At 35.7% G+C, this 18,460-nt stretch overlaps 1 protein-coding gene across 2 annotated transcripts in view; it reads right to left on the reverse strand.

Annotated features, from left to right (window-relative positions):
- Positions 1-18,455, reverse strand: part of LOC139151571 (uncharacterized) — an 84,433-nt gene extending 65,978 nt beyond the window's left edge. Inside the window, exons 1-5 of one of the 2 annotated variants that reach the window (XM_070724465.1) lie at positions 17,620-18,455; positions 15,944-16,009; positions 13,985-14,050; positions 13,450-13,662; positions 12,553-12,888 (exon numbers count right to left, since the gene is read on the reverse strand). In XM_070724465.1, the coding sequence (XP_070580566.1) occupies positions 12,725-12,888; positions 13,450-13,662; positions 13,985-14,050; positions 15,944-16,009; positions 17,620-17,719 (609 nt within the window). In that variant the 5' untranslated portion in view covers positions 17,720-18,455 and the 3' untranslated portion in view covers positions 12,553-12,724. Of the gene's footprint in view, positions 1-12,552; positions 12,889-13,449; positions 13,663-13,984; positions 14,051-15,943; positions 16,010-17,619 lie in introns of those variants that run through there. The other variant, XM_070724464.1, reaches the window with a different exon arrangement.
- Between the last annotated feature and the right edge of the window lie 5 nt (positions 18,456-18,460).

Genomic DNA, 18,460 nt, shown 5'->3' on the forward strand with positions numbered 1-18,460 from the left:
GTTGCTTTCGGTGTGTTCGAAGACAAACGAGACTTTCTGATATAAAAAGTGAAGATATGGTACCATATATATTTTTCTTTTCGAAAATTAGCCTTTTTGGAGTTTCCTCATGAAGGTTCTTTTTGGCCTTATCAAAGAACCCAACAAAATTGGAATTTGACATGCAATGACTCTCATAAGGTAACTCCAAAAGTGTAACTTTGAAAAAAAAAATATATTAAATACCATATTTCACTTCTTTTCTTTCAAAAATATGCAAATGGTTGTTTTAAGCACATCAAAACAAACAGTGTTAGGAATTTATCATCTGATGAATATCTTACAGCAACTCCAAAATTTTAACTTTGAAAAAAATGTCAACATGAAGCACCATTAGTCTTAAACTTGTTATCTTCCAAATATTCCCAACAGTTTCTCTTTGAACACAGCAAAACCAACAAAGTTAGAAATTTTATATGTGATGAACCTAATGAGGTAATGAAAAAACTGTAACTTTGAAAAAAAAGGATCTGAAGTGCCATACTCTTCACTTGTTATCTTTCAATAATGTCCAAACAGGTTGTCTTTGAACACAGCAAAACCAATAGAGTTGGGAATGATAGAATCTCACACCCCCAAGGACCTTGGATCAGATTTTGTCTCACACGAGCCGCAGGCTCGTGTGAGACAAAATATCCCCAACTGGTGTGAGAAATCTGATCCCAGGTCCTTGGTGTGTGAGATTCTTTTTCTCACATGCCACAAAATGCGTTAAATTCACATTGGACATGTACAACATTTTCCAAAATCGTGACAAGTCTGTCATTTGCCACTGTACTTTGACCTGCTTACTTTGTAGTTCTGTCTGTGTGTTACTCGTCGTGCCATTGGATAACATTTTGCGCGTGGAACAAAACAGACTGTTTATCATCCAATCAGAGCTCGTGTAGTATTTACTGCAGAGTGTGGGACGGTTTCTGAGAGTGTGGGATCAATTTTCCCACACTGTCGATCCCGCACTCCCAGCGGCCAGAAATGTGAGAATTTACCATGTGATGAACCTCTTGAGGTAACTCCCATAATTTTAACTTGGAAAACTGTTAATTTTTTTTTCTATCTTTTAATTTAACATGTCCAAACAGTGTGTATTTGAACACATCAAAACCAGCAGACATAGGAATTCATAATGTGATTATCTCATGTTGTAACTCCAAAATTATAATTTTTGGGGGTAAAAATACATGAAGTACCATATTCTTCATATACTACATTTGTTGGCTTTGAAAAATGTCCACTGTTTGTATTTAAACACATCAAAAGCAACAGAATTCAGAATTTACCATGTGAAGAACCTCATGAGGTAATGCCATAATATTAATTCTTGACAAAATGTTTACAACAGGTACCATTCTTTTCAACTGTTATTTTTCAAAATTTCAAAATCCCACCACTTAGCCCTTGAACACAGCAAAACAACAGGGCTGGGAATTAATTACCAAGTGTTAGCCTCATTAGGTAACTCAATAATTTTAACTCTGAACTAAAATGTTTACATGAAGTACCATACTTTTTACTTGTCGTTTTTAGCTCCCATAGCCATATGTATATATGGCAATGGAAGCTATTCTTATAGGCTAGGGAAATGTCTGTATGTATGTATGTCTGTATGTCTGTATGTCTGTACGTCTGTATGTCTGTATGTCTGTATGTCTGTATGTCTGTCCGTCAACATCAAAAACTCCAAAACCGCTGCACATTTCATCTTGATATTTGGTGTGTACATGGATGATGGGCTGTAGATGAGATTTTGTTCAAATGAAGTTGTCATTGCCAAAAATATGCAAATTAAGTGAAAAAATGTAAAAACAGTCAAAATTGAAAATCTCAATAACCACTGAGCAGATTACATGAAAAATTAGCATGTAAGTACTTTGGGCTGACCTGAAATAATTGTGCTTTTTTTGATTTTTTGATATTGTTGAAAATATACAAATTAGTGCCAAAAAAGGCGTTTTGGTTAAAAAATCTTCTTCTTCATGAACCGCTGGTCAGACAGCTTTGATATTTGGTATACAGGTCCCTAGGGATAACCCAAATTGGATTTGTTCAAATTGTGATGAAATATGCAAATCTGTATTTTTAAGGAATTTTTTTGTCATTTTTGGTCAAAAATTTATTTCATCAAAACCGCTCGTCTGACAGCTTTGATATTTGGTATACAGGTCCCTAGGGATAACCCAATTTGGATTTGTTCAAATTGTGATGAAATATGCAAATCTGTATTTTAAGGAATTTTTTTGTCATTTTTGGTCAAAAATTTATTTCATCAAAACCGCTCGTCTGACAGCTTTGATATTTGGTATACAGGTTCCTACAGATAAACTAAGTATGATATATAGAATATATGATGAAATCTGCAATTTTGTATTTTTGGTGCAATTTTTGACATTTTTGGTCAAAAAATGTGTTTCTCAAAAACTACTTGTCTGATGCCTTTGATATTTGGTATACAGGTTCCTGGGGGTTCTCCTAGTGTGATATAGTGAAATTTGATGAAATCTTCAATTTTTGTATTTTGGGTCAATTTTTGCCATTTTTGGTCAAAATATTTGTTTCTCAAAAGTTACTCATGTGATGGCTTTGATATTTGGTATACATTTTTATACATAATTATGATGAAATCATCAATTTTGTATTTTTGCAGCTAATGTTGCCATTTTAGGTCAGGCCATCCTGAAATGAGCTATCAAAGATCTCAACCATCTTCATCAATACATATGTCACAAAAAGTTGCTCTCTACATAACACAGCAGAGCTCTGTCGACTATTGGGTCGCTTGATTTTTCAAAACCGCTGGTCAGACAGCTTTAATATTTGGTTAACAGGTCCCTAGGATGACCTTAGTGAGATGATTTCATACAGTCAGGAAATACTTAATTTTGTATCCATGTCTATAGTAGCTTCAGGGACATTGGCCCTATGTTTAAGATAATGTTGTGATTCAGTAAGCATTTGAAATGGTAAACTGTATTTGGTGTTGAAATGCGGTAAAAAATAATGAGAAAACATAGCTGAGGTGATTTCAGCAGGTTTGGTTTCCAACAAATATATTCAAAGTTTTTTTCAATGTTAAAGAGTGATGGAGGGGGGGGGGGGGGGGGGTCCTGAGGTCCTGGCAGATTTTGAAAAAAATCCAAACAAATGTCAATAAAAAAATCAGCCACAGAAGGTTTGTCAAAAAGAAAAGGTGGGATAGTGGGAAAAAAAGAATGTACAGTGTATCGGATAAAAAAGATGTTCCTCATCAATCTTCCAGACAACCCCCTTTTATCAAATGGTACACCCCTGATGTATTTTTGTGTGCCATTAAACATGCAGTGTATTTTAGTTTAAGATGTCAATCAAGTTAGGTAAGGATTTGAAAGGAATAGTCAAGTTCACCACAGTTTAACTTTATCTCTTGTGTCATCATCCTTGTGTAATTGGTTAAGTTTGTAAGTTGTCCAGATGTGGATATACCAGCTGTCTGGAAGAAAACAATGTTTACTTTTCCCTATAGGGTTTCTGAGTTAATGATTGCATGTTGAAATCTCTCCAAGTATCTGGTGCATGGGCAAAATGTAAATATTGGTTGCATGTTATGTATTTCAGTCTATGTCAAATATTGTAAATGAAAAATCAAGAACAGTTTGCTGTGTGCTTGTAAAAGATAACATGTATGTCAATTAAATTATATAAAATAATTAAATATTAAATATTAAATTAAATTATGTCAATTAAATATTAAAACTGCCTTGCAGTTTGATTGTCTTAAAAATTATCACAGAAGTAGAAAACGAAAAGAAACTAATCAAATTGCTGTAACATATTCACCCTCAGTGTCTGTAGGCCTATACTTAACTATTTTATCATTACATTCAGCTATTTGTTATATCTTTATCACTCTCCATGGGCCAAGGCACACTTGGGGTCAATGTCATCACTCTGTGCCAGTCTGTGAATGTCAGTCTGTCTGTATTTAGGCCCATGTTTCATACAATTGGTGGTTTGTTTTGATAACTATATTTGGTATATAGGGATAACCTAGCAATACAATTTTTTGACAAAATGTGACATGACTTCGGTGACCTTTGACCTCAAATATACATATTTGTCCATAACTCAGTAACCACAAGTGCTACACCCTTCATATCTGGTATGATTGGACACCTTATGATGCCACATATTGTAGCTCATTAATTATGCACATATCTCATTCTGAGCAAGCCAATAGAGCTGGATGTCTGATTTTTGGTATATAGGGATAACTATAGGAGAGAAATTTTTGACCAAATGTCATGTGACCTTGATGACCTTTTCCTAAAATATATGTTTATGTCAATAAATAAGTAACTACAAGTGCTATGTCCTTTGTATTTAGTAGGATGGGAGACCTTATGACAACACATGCTTTACCTCATTAATTTTGCACACATCTAATTCTGGGCAAGCAAATAGAGCTAGAGGTCTGATTTTTTGGCATATAGGGATTAATTAGCAATATAATTTTTTTTTCAAAATGTCATGTAATCTCAATGACCTTTGACCTTGATTATACATATATATGCATATCTCAGTAACCACAAGTTCTATACCCTCCAATTTTGATAGGATATTAGACCTTAAGATGTCACATCTTGTACCTCATTTATTATGCGCATATGTATTTCTTGGCTGGCCAATACTGCTAGAGGTCTGATCTTTTTTCCGATTTAGAACCATAACTTAAGACATGCCTCATGTGTTTCAAATTGGGAACAACGACATAGACCTATTTGCCCATAGATCTCAACATATACACTCCAGTGATACTTCTTAATGACCACATTTCCCTGCCCCATCAAGACTAATACTCCTATTACAAGTAGGGACTGTCATTGTCAATGACTTGTTTAGTTAATGGTTGTATCACAGTATTCGATATTTCTAATTCTGTATTTTTTCCATTTTATATTCTGAATAAATACATTAAACATATTTCACTGTCTCCAGTACATTACATTTAAGTATTTTCACTTCATGCACTTTATCCCTTTCACACATGTTCAAATATCTGACCAGAGAACAAACACTAAATAGTCAAGGATGGGAGCTACAGTGTCATTGACGCTATTTTTCTAAAATGTTACAAAAAGTTTGTCTTTGAAAACATCAAAACCAACTTATCTTTCATAATTTCAGAAGTTCAAATGGTTTGTCATTGAACACTGCAAAACCAACAGTGTTAGTAATTTACAACGTGATGAACCTCATGAGGTAATTCCAAAATTTTAACTGAAGCAGAAGAAGCCGCCATTGACAGCCATTTCATGTCACACATTAGAAAGAATAAAATAGTCACAAAGGCCGAAGCTGAAAAATGCTTAGCAAATAAAAAAATGTTTTGAGCAACAGAAACTTGAAATTGCTGAAATGGCACATGTTAAAGCAGGGCAATAGCATATGAGAGGAGAGCAAAGAAACAGTTGTAGGAGATGTATAATGATAGCTGTTTTGCATTCAGATTGTTAGATTACCTTGACTCTGAGTTTCTGTGTGTACAATGTTTTTCAGAATTAATGTAATTGTGAAGTTACCCCCTGACGTTCAACACATGGTAAATTCCTACTTGGTCTGTTGCGTTTGGTGTGTTCGAAGACAAACTGGATATTTTTGAGATATAAAAAGTGAAGTTATGGTACCACATTTTTTTCAAAATTAGACCTTTTTGAGTTTCCTCATGAGGATTCTTTTTGGCCATATCAAGAACCCAACAAAATTTGGAATTTGACATGCGATGACTCTCATAAGGTAACTCCAAAAGTGTAACTTTGAAAAAAAGATATGAAATACCATATTCTTCACTTCTTTCTTTCAAAAATATGCAAACAGGTTGTCTTTGAACACATCAAGACAAATAGTGTTAGGAATTTACCATGTGATGAATATCTTACAGCAACTCCAAAATTTTAATTTTGAAAAAAATGTCAACATGAATCACTATTAGTCTTCAACTTGTTATCTTCCAAATATTCCCAACACTTTCTCTTTGAACACAGCAAAACCAACAAAGTAGTTAGAAATTTTATATGTGATGAACCTAATGAGGTAATGACAAAACTGTAACTTTGAAAAAAAAAGTATGTGAAGTGCCATACTCTTCACTTGTTATCTTTCAATAAGTCCAAACAGGTTGTCTTTAAACACAGCAAAACCAATAGAGTTGAGATTTACCATGTGGTGAACCTCTTGAGGTAACTCAATAATTTTTATTTGGAAAAATATGTTAACTTTTCACTTGCTATCTTTTAAACATGCCCAAACAGTTTGACTTTGAACATATCAAACCAACAGGAGATAGGAATTCATAATGTGATTATCTCATGGTGTAACTCAAAAATTATTATTTTTCGGGTAAAAATACATGAAGTACCATATTCTTCGTATACTACATTTGTTAGCTTTCAAAAATGTCCACAGTTTGTCTTTAAACACATCAAAAGAGTTCATAATTTACCATGTGATTAACCTCATGAGGTAACGCCATAATATTAATTCTTGACAAAATGTTTACAGCAGATACCATACACTTCACCTGTTATTTTTCCAAATTTCAAAATCCCACCACTTTGTCTTTGAACACAGCAAAACAACTGAGTTAGGAATTTACCATGTGATAACCTTATTAGGTAACTCAATAATTTTAACTCTGAACTAAAATGTTTACATGAAGTACCATACTTTTCACTCGTTTTTTTTAAATGTTGTAAAAGTTTGTCGTTGAAAACATCAAAACCAACTTATCTTTTCAAATTTCAGAAGTTCAAATGATTTGTCATTGAACACTGCAAAACCAACAGTGTTAGTAATTTACAACGTGTTGAACCTCATGAGGTTATTCGAAATTTTAACTTTGAAAGAAAATGTTTACCAGCGGCACTATAGTCTTCACTTGTTATCTTCCAAAAAATTACAAACAGTTTGTCTTTGAACACATCAAAACCAATAGAGTTAGGAATTTACCATCTGATATACCTCATGAGGTAACTCCACAATCCTAAGTTTGAAAAACAAAATATGTGAATACCATCTTCTTCATATTCTACATTTATTATCTTTCAAACTGTCTGAACAGTTCTTCTTCCACAAAGCAAAACCAACAGAGTTAGGAATTAACCATGTGATGAACAAAATTAGGTAACTCCAAAATTTGAATTCTGATTAAATGTTTAAATTAAGTACTGTACTCTTCAATTTTTTCGCTCAAAATTGTTCAAACGCTTTGTCTTTTAACACAGCAAAACCAACGTTTTCAGGAATTTAGCATGTGATGAACCCTCATGTGGTAACTCGCAATTGATAACATAGACAAAAAATATATGATGTACCATACTCTTCACTTTTTTTTTCAAATAGGTTGTCTTTCACATGTAAAACAGTTTTGAGAGTTACATTTAGCCTTATCGAATTCTTGTTCCTTCATTTTTATGTATTAGAGTTCATGGAGTTGATGAAGATTTTATAGCTTACTTTTGCTTTACCAATGTGAGCTTATTGTATAGGCTGAAGTTGGCATCAGTATGTATGTATGTCATGTCTGTCCACTCAAATAATTTGAGAACCGTAGTAACTATAGACTTGATATTTGGAGTGTGAATGCAAGATGTGTAAATGCCCGGATGATATTTTCGTTTTGGTGATTTCTTCAAAAATATGCAAATTAGATTTTAAAAATGCCATTTTTGGTAAAAAAGATTCTTCTCTGTTATCGCAAGTCTGACTCATTTGAAACTTGGTATTGAGGTCCCTAGGGGTTACATCAGTCAGACTTGTTCAAATATTGTGATTAAATTGCATAATTGTATTTTTTGGGCAATGTTTCCCATTTTGTTAAAAAATCTTCTTACTGAAACCATAATTCCAATTTATTTGAAACTTGGTATGGAGGTTTCTTCGGGTGATCTTAAGTCGGAATTGATGACATTGTGATGAAATTTGCATATTTGTAGTTTTGGGGCAATTTTTCCATTGTTGGTAAAAAAAAATCATCTCCTCTGAAACTGCACTCTAATTGGTTTTAAGCTTTGTATGTAGGTTCGTAGGGGTAACCTCTGTCATATTTGTTTGAAGTGTGATGAAATTTGCATAATTGTATGTTTGGGCAACTTTCCAATTTGTGGTTTTAAAAGTCTTCTTTGAAACCACTGGTCCAATTCATTTGAAACTTAGTATGGAGGTTCCTAGGGGTGTCATCATTTCAATTGTCCTATATATCACAAAGGGTCTATATTGGTCCCAAGGCCGCTTGTCCACTTAAGTATGTACACTGATAGTTGATAACACCTTCCAATGTGACGTGCCTCCCACGCCCAGTGCCAAGGATAAAAGATATTAAGCTTCTAGGCCAGATGTCATCTTTACTTATTATAGATATTTATGAATAGTTCAAATCAAATAGTGAACGTTCATCAGTACCCACACTTTGATATGTCTGCAAGAACTTTTCAGGATACAAAAGCTAGGTTGCTGGTTTATATCACTCTCAAATGTACCAATTCAAAACATGTGAGCACAGTGTCCCTGACACTATTTTTTTAGTCCCCGCGGACTAAGTCCGGCTGGGACTTATAGATTGGGTCCCGTTCATGTGTGCGTCCGTCCGTCATCAACAGTTTCTCAGACACTGCTTAACCAATTTTGTTCAAACTTGGCACAAAGGCATAGCACTATGACCTACAGATGCACATTGATTTATTTTGCGATACAATCCAATATGGCCACCAGACGGCCATTTTATTAGAATTTTTCATGTACAAAGCCATAACTCACACATGTTTCAACGGATTTTATTCAAAGTTGGTACAAGGACATTAACAATGTCATAGATATGCACATCAATTGTTTTGTGATACGATCCAATATGGCTGCCAGGCGGCCATTTTATTTACGATTCCATGTCCTGAACTAAACTAGACATGTATCAAGCAAATTTATTCAAAGTAGGTACAAGGACATTGACTTATAGTATACATATGTACTTCGATATAAATATGTACTTTGATTTGTTTCTCGATATGGTCCGATATGGCCACATGGTGGCAATTTTGTTATGGTTTTTTTCATGTCGAGAGCCATGACTTTGGCAAGTCTCAACTGATTTTATTCAAAGTTTCTACCTGGACATTGACTTATGTCATACATATACGTGTTGATTTTTTAAACAGTAAGATCAAATATCGCTGCGTGGCGGTGGTTACGATTTTCTCATGTAGTGAGACCATAACTCAGACATATTTCCACAGTATCATTCAAAGTTGGTACAAGGACATTGACATATTTCATACATGCTCGTCAATTTGTTTCACATCATGTAGCAGTATCATGTCAATTATTGAAGTTTCATAATTAGGCTGATATGTCAAGAAATACTGCATTAAAGTTCATGAAACTTTGTACAGATGTTAAGGTCACATTGCTTTAACAGTGAAAAAGACATTTATCAGTGTCATTTTAATTAGTTTGTAATTGCATATGTAATGAACTTTCCTAATTAGAGTGATATATCCACAGATACAACCTCAAATTAGATGAAACTTGATACAGATGTTGATCTCATAGTGTTGTAAATACTGCATTAAACTTTTATGAAATATGGTACCGGTGATAATCTATTAGTGTTAGAATAGTATGAAAAAATGTTTTGCAACATCCTGTCAACTAATTCCCGGTTGACTCATTTAATGACCTTTGGATAGTGGTCTTCATTGGTTTTATGTTTTTTCATTACCATGGAACTCATTCTTGGCCATTGAGTGCCATCTGTATCAAAGTATTTTTATCACAGGACCTGTAATCAAAGTACCCATTAACAAGTGGGGACTGTGTCATCAACGATGACTTGTTCCAAAACAGAAAAATTACGGCTGTGAAAATTTCTTTCTTCGTCGGCAATTTGCAGTAAAAATATATGATTAATAGTTATTCATGTTTATACCAGTATATCCTGTTATTGTTTTTCAAGTACAGCCAAAAGAAAAGTTTGTTTCTCATCCTCATTCATGTCATATAGATCTGCCAAGTGAACCTTTTATTTCTTCATCTCAAGAGGAAAATTTAAGTGAAAAAAAGCTGTACAGATATCTCACTGTTATATTAAGCTGTCAAAATTATGCATAGTGCACAAAAAATCAAACCACAGAACTGTTGCTGTGCAACAAAATCCCCTCAGGCATCACTGCTGTGCATATATTTCTGCATTCATTCCTATGTTGTTTTCATGCCTTTTGTACGTTCTTGTTGGTTGAAAAATAAAAAAAGTTAGAAAACTATGTTGCTGCATCATTTTTTGCTCACGTGTTCACACGTGAGCATATGGTTTAGCTATGTCTGTCTGTGTGTATACATGATATCTCAAGAACGGCTGAAAAGATTTCAACCAAACTTGGTACACATGTTCAGAACCAAAATGGCTAAAACTTAAAAGGTTTTGATGGGCGTGGTTTTCATGTTAATGAAGCTATCACAGTTTTAATTTTTCTGATACGTGGTTGTGTATGGGAAGCATGATGACTATAGTGTTATACAGCATGATTTACTGCACCAATCACCTTGAAACTTACCATGCCAGCTATTATCTGAATAGCAATATAGCTCAAGAAGCATCATGCCAAATAAATTCTTATTGAGAAGTGAGACATTGGGCAGTATCATGTTAATAACAAGCTAATTTGCATATTTAATCAATTTAACAAATTAGCACTGTAAATCAGGAACTTGTACTCTAAACTCCACGAAACTTGCTGGTGCTATTGTTTGTGTACATTTCATAGTTTATAATTAACCTCAAGCTAATTTTCATATTTAATGGGATTATGTAATTAGCACTCAAAATCAAAACCTCTGAACTCCATGAAGTTTGTTAGAGATATTATTTGTGTAAATATTAAACTGTAGCTAGAGACTTTGTTACAGGTTTTTATCAACTACAAGTAATTTGCATATTAAATGGGTTTAAGCATTACCACTTAAAACCAAGAACCTTTACTCCGAACTCCATTTAACTTGTTTGAGATATTATTTGTGTACTTATTAAACTGTATCAATAGACTTTTCACAGTTTTAATCAAAACCCTTGCTTCTGACGCCATGAACTTCCTGTCGATATTGTTTGTGTACATAGTTAACTATATGAGAGACCTTTCACATTGCAAATCAAGAAAACGCCAGAATATTGTTTGTACCTATCTAAAACTGTATGAAGAGACTCTCCAAAGTTTCCTATCAACAAATTTGATATTTTGTATTTGTGATCAAACGTGAGCATTTTCAGTTCATATCTGGTTGAAAGATGTCAAGGATGAAACACCTTTTTTTCTGCCAAAGATAACATATCAACTGATATCAAAAATAAGACCAACAAATCATTCATCATGTGTGTAGTTGGTTGCTGTCTAAGGTTGAAGTTACATTTTATTCTTAATCTGGTATGTTCTTGTTAAAACACACAACAAGATCTTACTTTGTACTATAAATACCATGAGTGTATAAATGGCCCCACCTTTCCTCTTACAGATACACACACATGGTCTTACTGTGTACTATAAATACCATGAGTGTATAAATGGCCCCACCTTTCCTCTTACAGATACACACACATGGTCTTACTGTGTACTATAAATACCATGAGTGTATAAATGGCCCCACCTTTCCTCTTACAGATACACACACATGGTCTTACTGTGTACTATAAATACCATGAGTGTATAAATGGCCCCACCTTTCCTCTTACAGATACACACACATGGTCTTACTGTGTACTATAAATACCATGAGTGTATAAATGGCCCTACTTTTCCTCTTCCAATACACACATATGGTCTTACTGCGTACTATAAATACCATGAGTGTATAAATGTCCCCACTTTTCCTCTTAAATTCGTTGCATTCACATTCAATTTTGAAATTATAAACTTTTCCTTTTTGTCAACCAATATACCATCATCTCCCAGCTTATGATATATATTCATAACATCTTAGATACAGTAGAGCATTCAATGCATATGAAGACTTTTGAGTGAGACACGGACTGTTAGCACAAAAGTTAGTGAGGCAAGGATTCTCAGAAAAGTAGATTGGTGAAATTGGTGATGTACATTGACTAGTCATTGCTGCAGTGCTTTCTTTTCATCTACGTCCCTATGTTCACTCTTCTGACTATATAGAGAAAGGCGGTACTAAGAGACTCCAGGAAAATGATAAAGTAAGAGAGTGGATGACCACCAATCAAGTTCCTAAATATTTTGCCAAGGAAATAGCAACAACAATGGAAGTTGATGTGGTTCTTGTCAAATTTGACATATGCAGAAAAATAAACTCTCAAAGGCCTTACTATGTACTATATTGTAAAATGGCCACACTTTTACTGCTTATGGGGTGCATATAAATCACACCCATCGGATCCATAATTCAGGTCAGCCCAGGATGGCTTCATAAGTCTACACTGCTACAGAAATGTCATTTATGCTATTTCTAAAAACTTTTATGATTTATGTGTAGTCTGACTGGAATACTTTAGAATTATTTTGTTTTTGTGGTTCTAACACTAAAGCAACATAGGGGTCCCATAAGTGTCATTATAACTGGCGTCTCACAAGTCATAGTACACGTGTATGTGTGTGTGTGTGTGTGTGTGTGTGTGTGTGTGTGTGTGTGTGTGTGTGTGCATCACCTATACATCGACTGAGTTTAGATCATTGAGTATCCCCATTGGTCTCGCTATTATCATCGATGCGTGTTTACCTGGAAATGTGGCAAAGTCCGGGGAATCTGGTGAGAGTTTTCTTTTCTTCGCCAGAATTTCTGAACCAGATTCTTCTGTCATAGTATCCGCATCTGTCAATTATTAGGATGAAGACGAAAACAGTACCAGCAGTGAAATATTGGCTAAGTTACCTAAATCAGACGGACGACAAGTAGTGTCGTTTTCGTTGCTCTGTATTTCTCTGTCTACTACATTAAGTATAACCCTCACACCAATGGCATGCATTAGAGTACTGCTATTGGTTACTACTAATGAAAATGCTGCACTGTATGAAAACATTTGTCAATATACAATGTATAGCTCAAGTCTATATGGATAATTCGAGGTGTTGGCAAAGTTCAAAAACTACCATTTACTACAGTAGTGGATTACTGGTTCGCTAGTAAGAGATACATTACGACAGGCAATGGCAAAATTGGTCAAACAATAAAATGCTAACTACGAGTCGCAATCGTGATATTTCAAATTCACAGCTTTTTCTGTAAAATACGAATGGCTAATTATTTCATCCTGTCACTCATTTTCCATGATTATCTAATTCTGTAAAACGTTGTCCTCAAATGATTGTTGTGCACCCATTTCAATTAATCTTTCATTTTTGTTGACTTTTGTCAGTGTACTCAAATCCTTACCGGTAGTGTTAGCTCGGTGGTAAGCTTCCACTTTGTGGAGAAGTCGTATTTTATCGCTATGACGGAGTAGATTTTCTAGAAAATCTGTCTTTCTATCATTGATGATGTCTTTCTCATGCAACTTTTCAAACAGCTGTTCAGCAACTTCAATTTTTTCCATGTGTCTCTTTTTTATACAGTCGCGACATAACGATTTCAAAGTTTCAACGTCATCTGCAATTGGTAAGAATATGAACAAAGGTGCAGGTTAAATTCATAACGTCAGATGGCAAACACATACCCATTTTGAAACATCGGATAAAAAGATTACACGACGCTAAATCGAAATACAAAATGAACTATTTTGAACCTCTTTGTCCGTATGAAGTCCAGAGAGAAGAAAGTGTCAAGCCTTGCATCATATGTCGTCTTGCACGTCACGTCTCTAATACTAGATCTCGGAAGTCTTCGAGTTAACGCGTTATCTTTAAATTTCAATTGAATCATTGCTAGTTTGTAACCTCTAGACGTTTTATATTTGTCCGCTGATACTCACCTTTATCGAGTTCCTCGGCTATATCGTGCAGTAACAATTTGAACGGACTAAACTTTCCAACGTTATCTATTTAAGAAGGCAAAAATGTTTGGGTTATTTACAAAATACAATCGCTGTAAAGCTTGCAAGTTGCTGAAGTCAACGAGGTTTGATGATGACCTTTGTTTTAGTATTCAATGGTTAAAAGTCGTCTTGAATGATGTTCTTGTACGGATTATGTTTGAAGCAATTTTGTATAAGAATCGAAGGGGAATGTTTAAGCCAATAAGCGACGAAAGGTATTTGAAACATCACTCAATATTTAAATAGCAGTGATATTAATCAAGAGAAACCAACAGTCTTAAAGGCCTAGACAGAAATAACAGGGGTGGAGAAGCTGGTGTTTAAAAGCTTGCCGCATGAAACAATGCTAACCCTCCTCTGATTGTTTGCATAAAAATGCCACTCTCCCCTACATCAAATTATTTGCTTTGCAAAAGGGAGCCTGCTGGTATTTCCAAACTACCGAGAGACTTGCCAATTTCGTCAATATTTTGTCATAAAGTCAGAGGTGATGATTTTGATAATGGTGATGATGATGGTGGTGGTGGTGGTGGTGGTGGTGGTGGTGGTGTCGGTGGGGAGGAGGACAGAGAAGGAGGAGTAGGAGCAAGAATACAGGTGGGCGAGGAGGAGACTTCGATGATGAATGGAATGTTGTGGGATGGTGCAGCATTTGGATTCTGCCGAAGGTGGTGGCGATGGCAATGTCTGAGGTAGAGGAAGCAGCGATTGAGACTGCTTCTGTACTGGTAGATTTTTTAACTATTTGTAGTAAGTAACAGAGACTGATTCATTTCTTCCTTGTTTGGAATTTTTGTTCACTACTTGCTGCAAATTATAGCCCCCGAATCAGTACTCCATTTTTTTTGTTTTGTTTTTTCAAAACAAGTCGTAAAAACTGATTTCCCTTTACAGTTTTTGCTTAGTTATAGACAGTAGAGTGGTTTATTCGCCACTGTCTGAGCTTTATGTGCATAACATTTCAGGGCAGTGTATTACAATATGGTTGATTTTTCAATACCCTTGAACAAGAATTGGTGAGCCTCTGCCCGTTTCATGTACAAATGAAATGGCTATCCCCAAACTGTTGTATGAAGAAAGGTGACCTCCCCCCCCCAAAAAAAAAAATCCATCGGCCCTCCACCCTGTTAATGCTGCCCAGATTCTACTATGGGTGGTATAAGCATTACAAGGGCTAATTTGTTGAGCAAATCGACAGCTTGTACGATCCCATCACGTTGTTGCTGCAAGGTTTATTGGTTTCTATGCAATGCATCAAACAACGTTTCTCACTGTCTGCCTACAGACAGACGATGTAGCTTTTAAATTGACAACCCAACACATAGTGTATATCAATTACAGAGTTTTGTTTCGAGTCTCCAAATCCTTTCAAGTACCCCAACACACCCTGGATATTTTCAAGTCCCCCCATCCTGGATATCTTGGAAATAAAGAGTTCGCAGGCGTTGTCTTCAAAGCAATACTGAACGTACTCAACTAGGGTACATACCAGCACGATCCCTGCACAAACAAGATGTACCAGTGCATTATCAAACATGACTGGCGTACAAACACCATCAGACAAACACAGGCACAGTACAGTCGAAAACGTAAGCGAGGGCCACAAATTTTGTGACGTTATCCCCAAGATTAGATGTTAATTCTACACCTTCAAGGGCAATGTATGGAAATTGTTACTATTTGAAACAACGTGCGATGCAAAGAATTGAGGTGACATTATTATTTGTTGTTTTTTGTTGTTTTGTTGTTTCTTATTTGTTTGTTTTATGGACACTCGACTAGCATGTGTCTAAATCTGTAAATGAATGAGACACCCTTACATGTATATACTTACTCGTTAGCAAGTAACGTTACTAATTACAACTTTAAAAAAAGGAATTTGTCATAGAGACTTACCACGCTTGCTTTCCTTTGCTAATTCCCCACGCGACACAAAACTTGAAGTGGGAGAGCTTGATTGACCTATTTCAAAAAAGAAAGAAAAAAATTCATCTTTATAAATGCTTGAGTACAAATAATGCAGTGTGTCAGTCGCTAGCGCCTGACTCGACCCGGGGTCCTTTTTAAGTATGAACTTTCGTATTCGCTCTGAATACATAAAACCGCATACGTGCGTAAACAGTTTTTCGCATTGAGTTTGTTTGCCACTACGAGCTATGAATGGTATATTTTAGAGAAATGGCCAGTGTGTTCAGTACAGTAAATGCTTGTACAAGGTGACGTCAACATTACACAAAATGAACATGACATAATATAAGCATAGCAGATATTAACATAATCACAGTACCTCCAGCCACTGTGAGTGGGGGGATTGTGACACAGTCGAGTTCATTGAATCTCCTTTTACATCACAAGTCAGTTTGTCCGGGTTTTGATTTTATTCACGTACACAAGAGAAGTGTTGTCTCGCCTGATGTCAAAGGTCGAAGACCCGAAGTCCTGTCTTGCAGCGCTCAGTTTATTTATGATGACGACAACATATGCAATGCGGGTCATGCAGTCCACCAATACAAAAGAAAGTGTAAATAGCTAGGGGGAATTCCCCTTTTTAAGGGAAAGTCCATTTTGTTCAAATGGGTGCTTCATTTTTATGTCAGTCGTCAAGCATATTTTCAAAATTTGTCATCAAACAAAGTCAATATACGAACTGCTGTGATGACACCAGGGAAAATTATAAGACCAGAATCGACACCGTTTTGAAGTAATTCTTTGCATGCTGTGTCACATTTTCGACGTATTATGTTGTCTGATGGCTATATACATCAAATAGATGCATCAAATATTGGCTTCCAGGTCCAGACCTTCAGAGACATGCATGTGACATCAATGTATCACCTGCTTTGACTTTTTAATACATATTTGTAATTTTCTTACCCAAGCCCTGCAATCGTAATTAGGACGAGGCAGTCTGTATGCAGACATGCGAGGTATACAACCAAAGGACGTGTACGCTGGGAAGTAAAATAACTTTTTTACTTGAATACCTGAATGGTCAGGACCCCTGCCAGTGGGCAAGGGTGGTCTTTGGATTGTGAACTGCTGGTCTTTGAGTTCCTGAAACATTCTACTGCTATGAACCTTCACTTTTTACAGATCTCTGTAAACACAATATTTGGTCCAGTAGCTATGTACACTGTGGTGGCATCTTGCAAATCATAATACCATTCTTTTGTGGGCTGAACATGTCCGGAAATTCTACTGGCGCATTTCGAGGGGCAGATATTCACTCACACTATTTTGCAATACTTCTGATCTATTACTTATGCGGGCTTATTTTATCTACTGCTTATTGGGGCTTGATATTTTGATCATTTGTTGGAGTACACTTTCACAGTCATATTTTTTGCGAAAATCGAACATTAATTTTTTCTCAGCAGAATTAACAAAGGGTTGGTGGACATCGAAAAATTTAAGATAATTTGTATTCCTGGCACCAGAATTTGGATTGTGATATCTGATTTTCATTCTTGATTTTGAAAGAGAATAATGGTAGAAAGTTTCCTCGGGAACGATTGAGCAAAATTTTAAGTCTTTCACTTTCTCTTCCTGTATATATTGAGATAGAATATTACCTCTTTTGTTCCTCAGTGGACGATTACAACTGTCACCGCTACTAACCATGTTATGGTTACTCTTCTCACTCGATCTGGAGCGGGGACTCCTAGAATCCATTTGAATTGCTATTTCGCGTGCGTCGTAGGAGGACAGCTCCGAGAAGTATGGCTATCCGTTCATCTACCGCAGAATGAATTTGGGCGCGAAGAGCATAAGACCGTTGGTGCATCCACGTGACACGTAAGTAGCCAATCATATTCGTGACAACCGGGCAAATAAGGCTATCACCACAATACTCCAACAATGGCTGGATATTGTGACCAATGATCGCAAGCAGATTCATGTAAATAGCTGTTTAATATGGCCAGAGGGATAACCGACCCTCACCGATGAGTTCCTTGATAGTTTGCAAGTCTTTTGGGAGGTCGGCAGTTTTAAATGACCTTGTTTATCATTCTTAGTTAGGTCGGGCAAGATTTTTTATTAAGGACGGGGACTATGTACGAAAATCGACGTCTGCGCAGGTGTTGCGCAATATTTATGTCGTAGCAGAGTGAGCTAAATATCGCAAAACGAGATTATTTGCGACATCTTAAATATAGGCTGTGTTACGCATAAATGAAGGTAAACGTATTAACTTGATGATGGCTTGTTATGAATGATCAAAACTATTATGTGACGATAAAAAATTGTAAATTTTCATGATATTGGCATCGATGTGATCGATTTAAGAAGGTACCGTAAATGGACTCGGACCTGCGTATTATGCCGCCATTAGCCGTCAAACTACGTCGCGCAAACGTACGCCAGCTAGCAGTGAAACTATGTCGTTTGGTCGTGCCAGTCGGCTGAAAGTCA

This window comes from Ptychodera flava, chromosome 15 (assembly GCF_041260155.1).
Source record: "Ptychodera flava strain L36383 chromosome 15, AS_Pfla_20210202, whole genome shotgun sequence".
NCBI lineage: Eukaryota > Metazoa > Hemichordata > Enteropneusta > Ptychoderidae > Ptychodera > Ptychodera flava.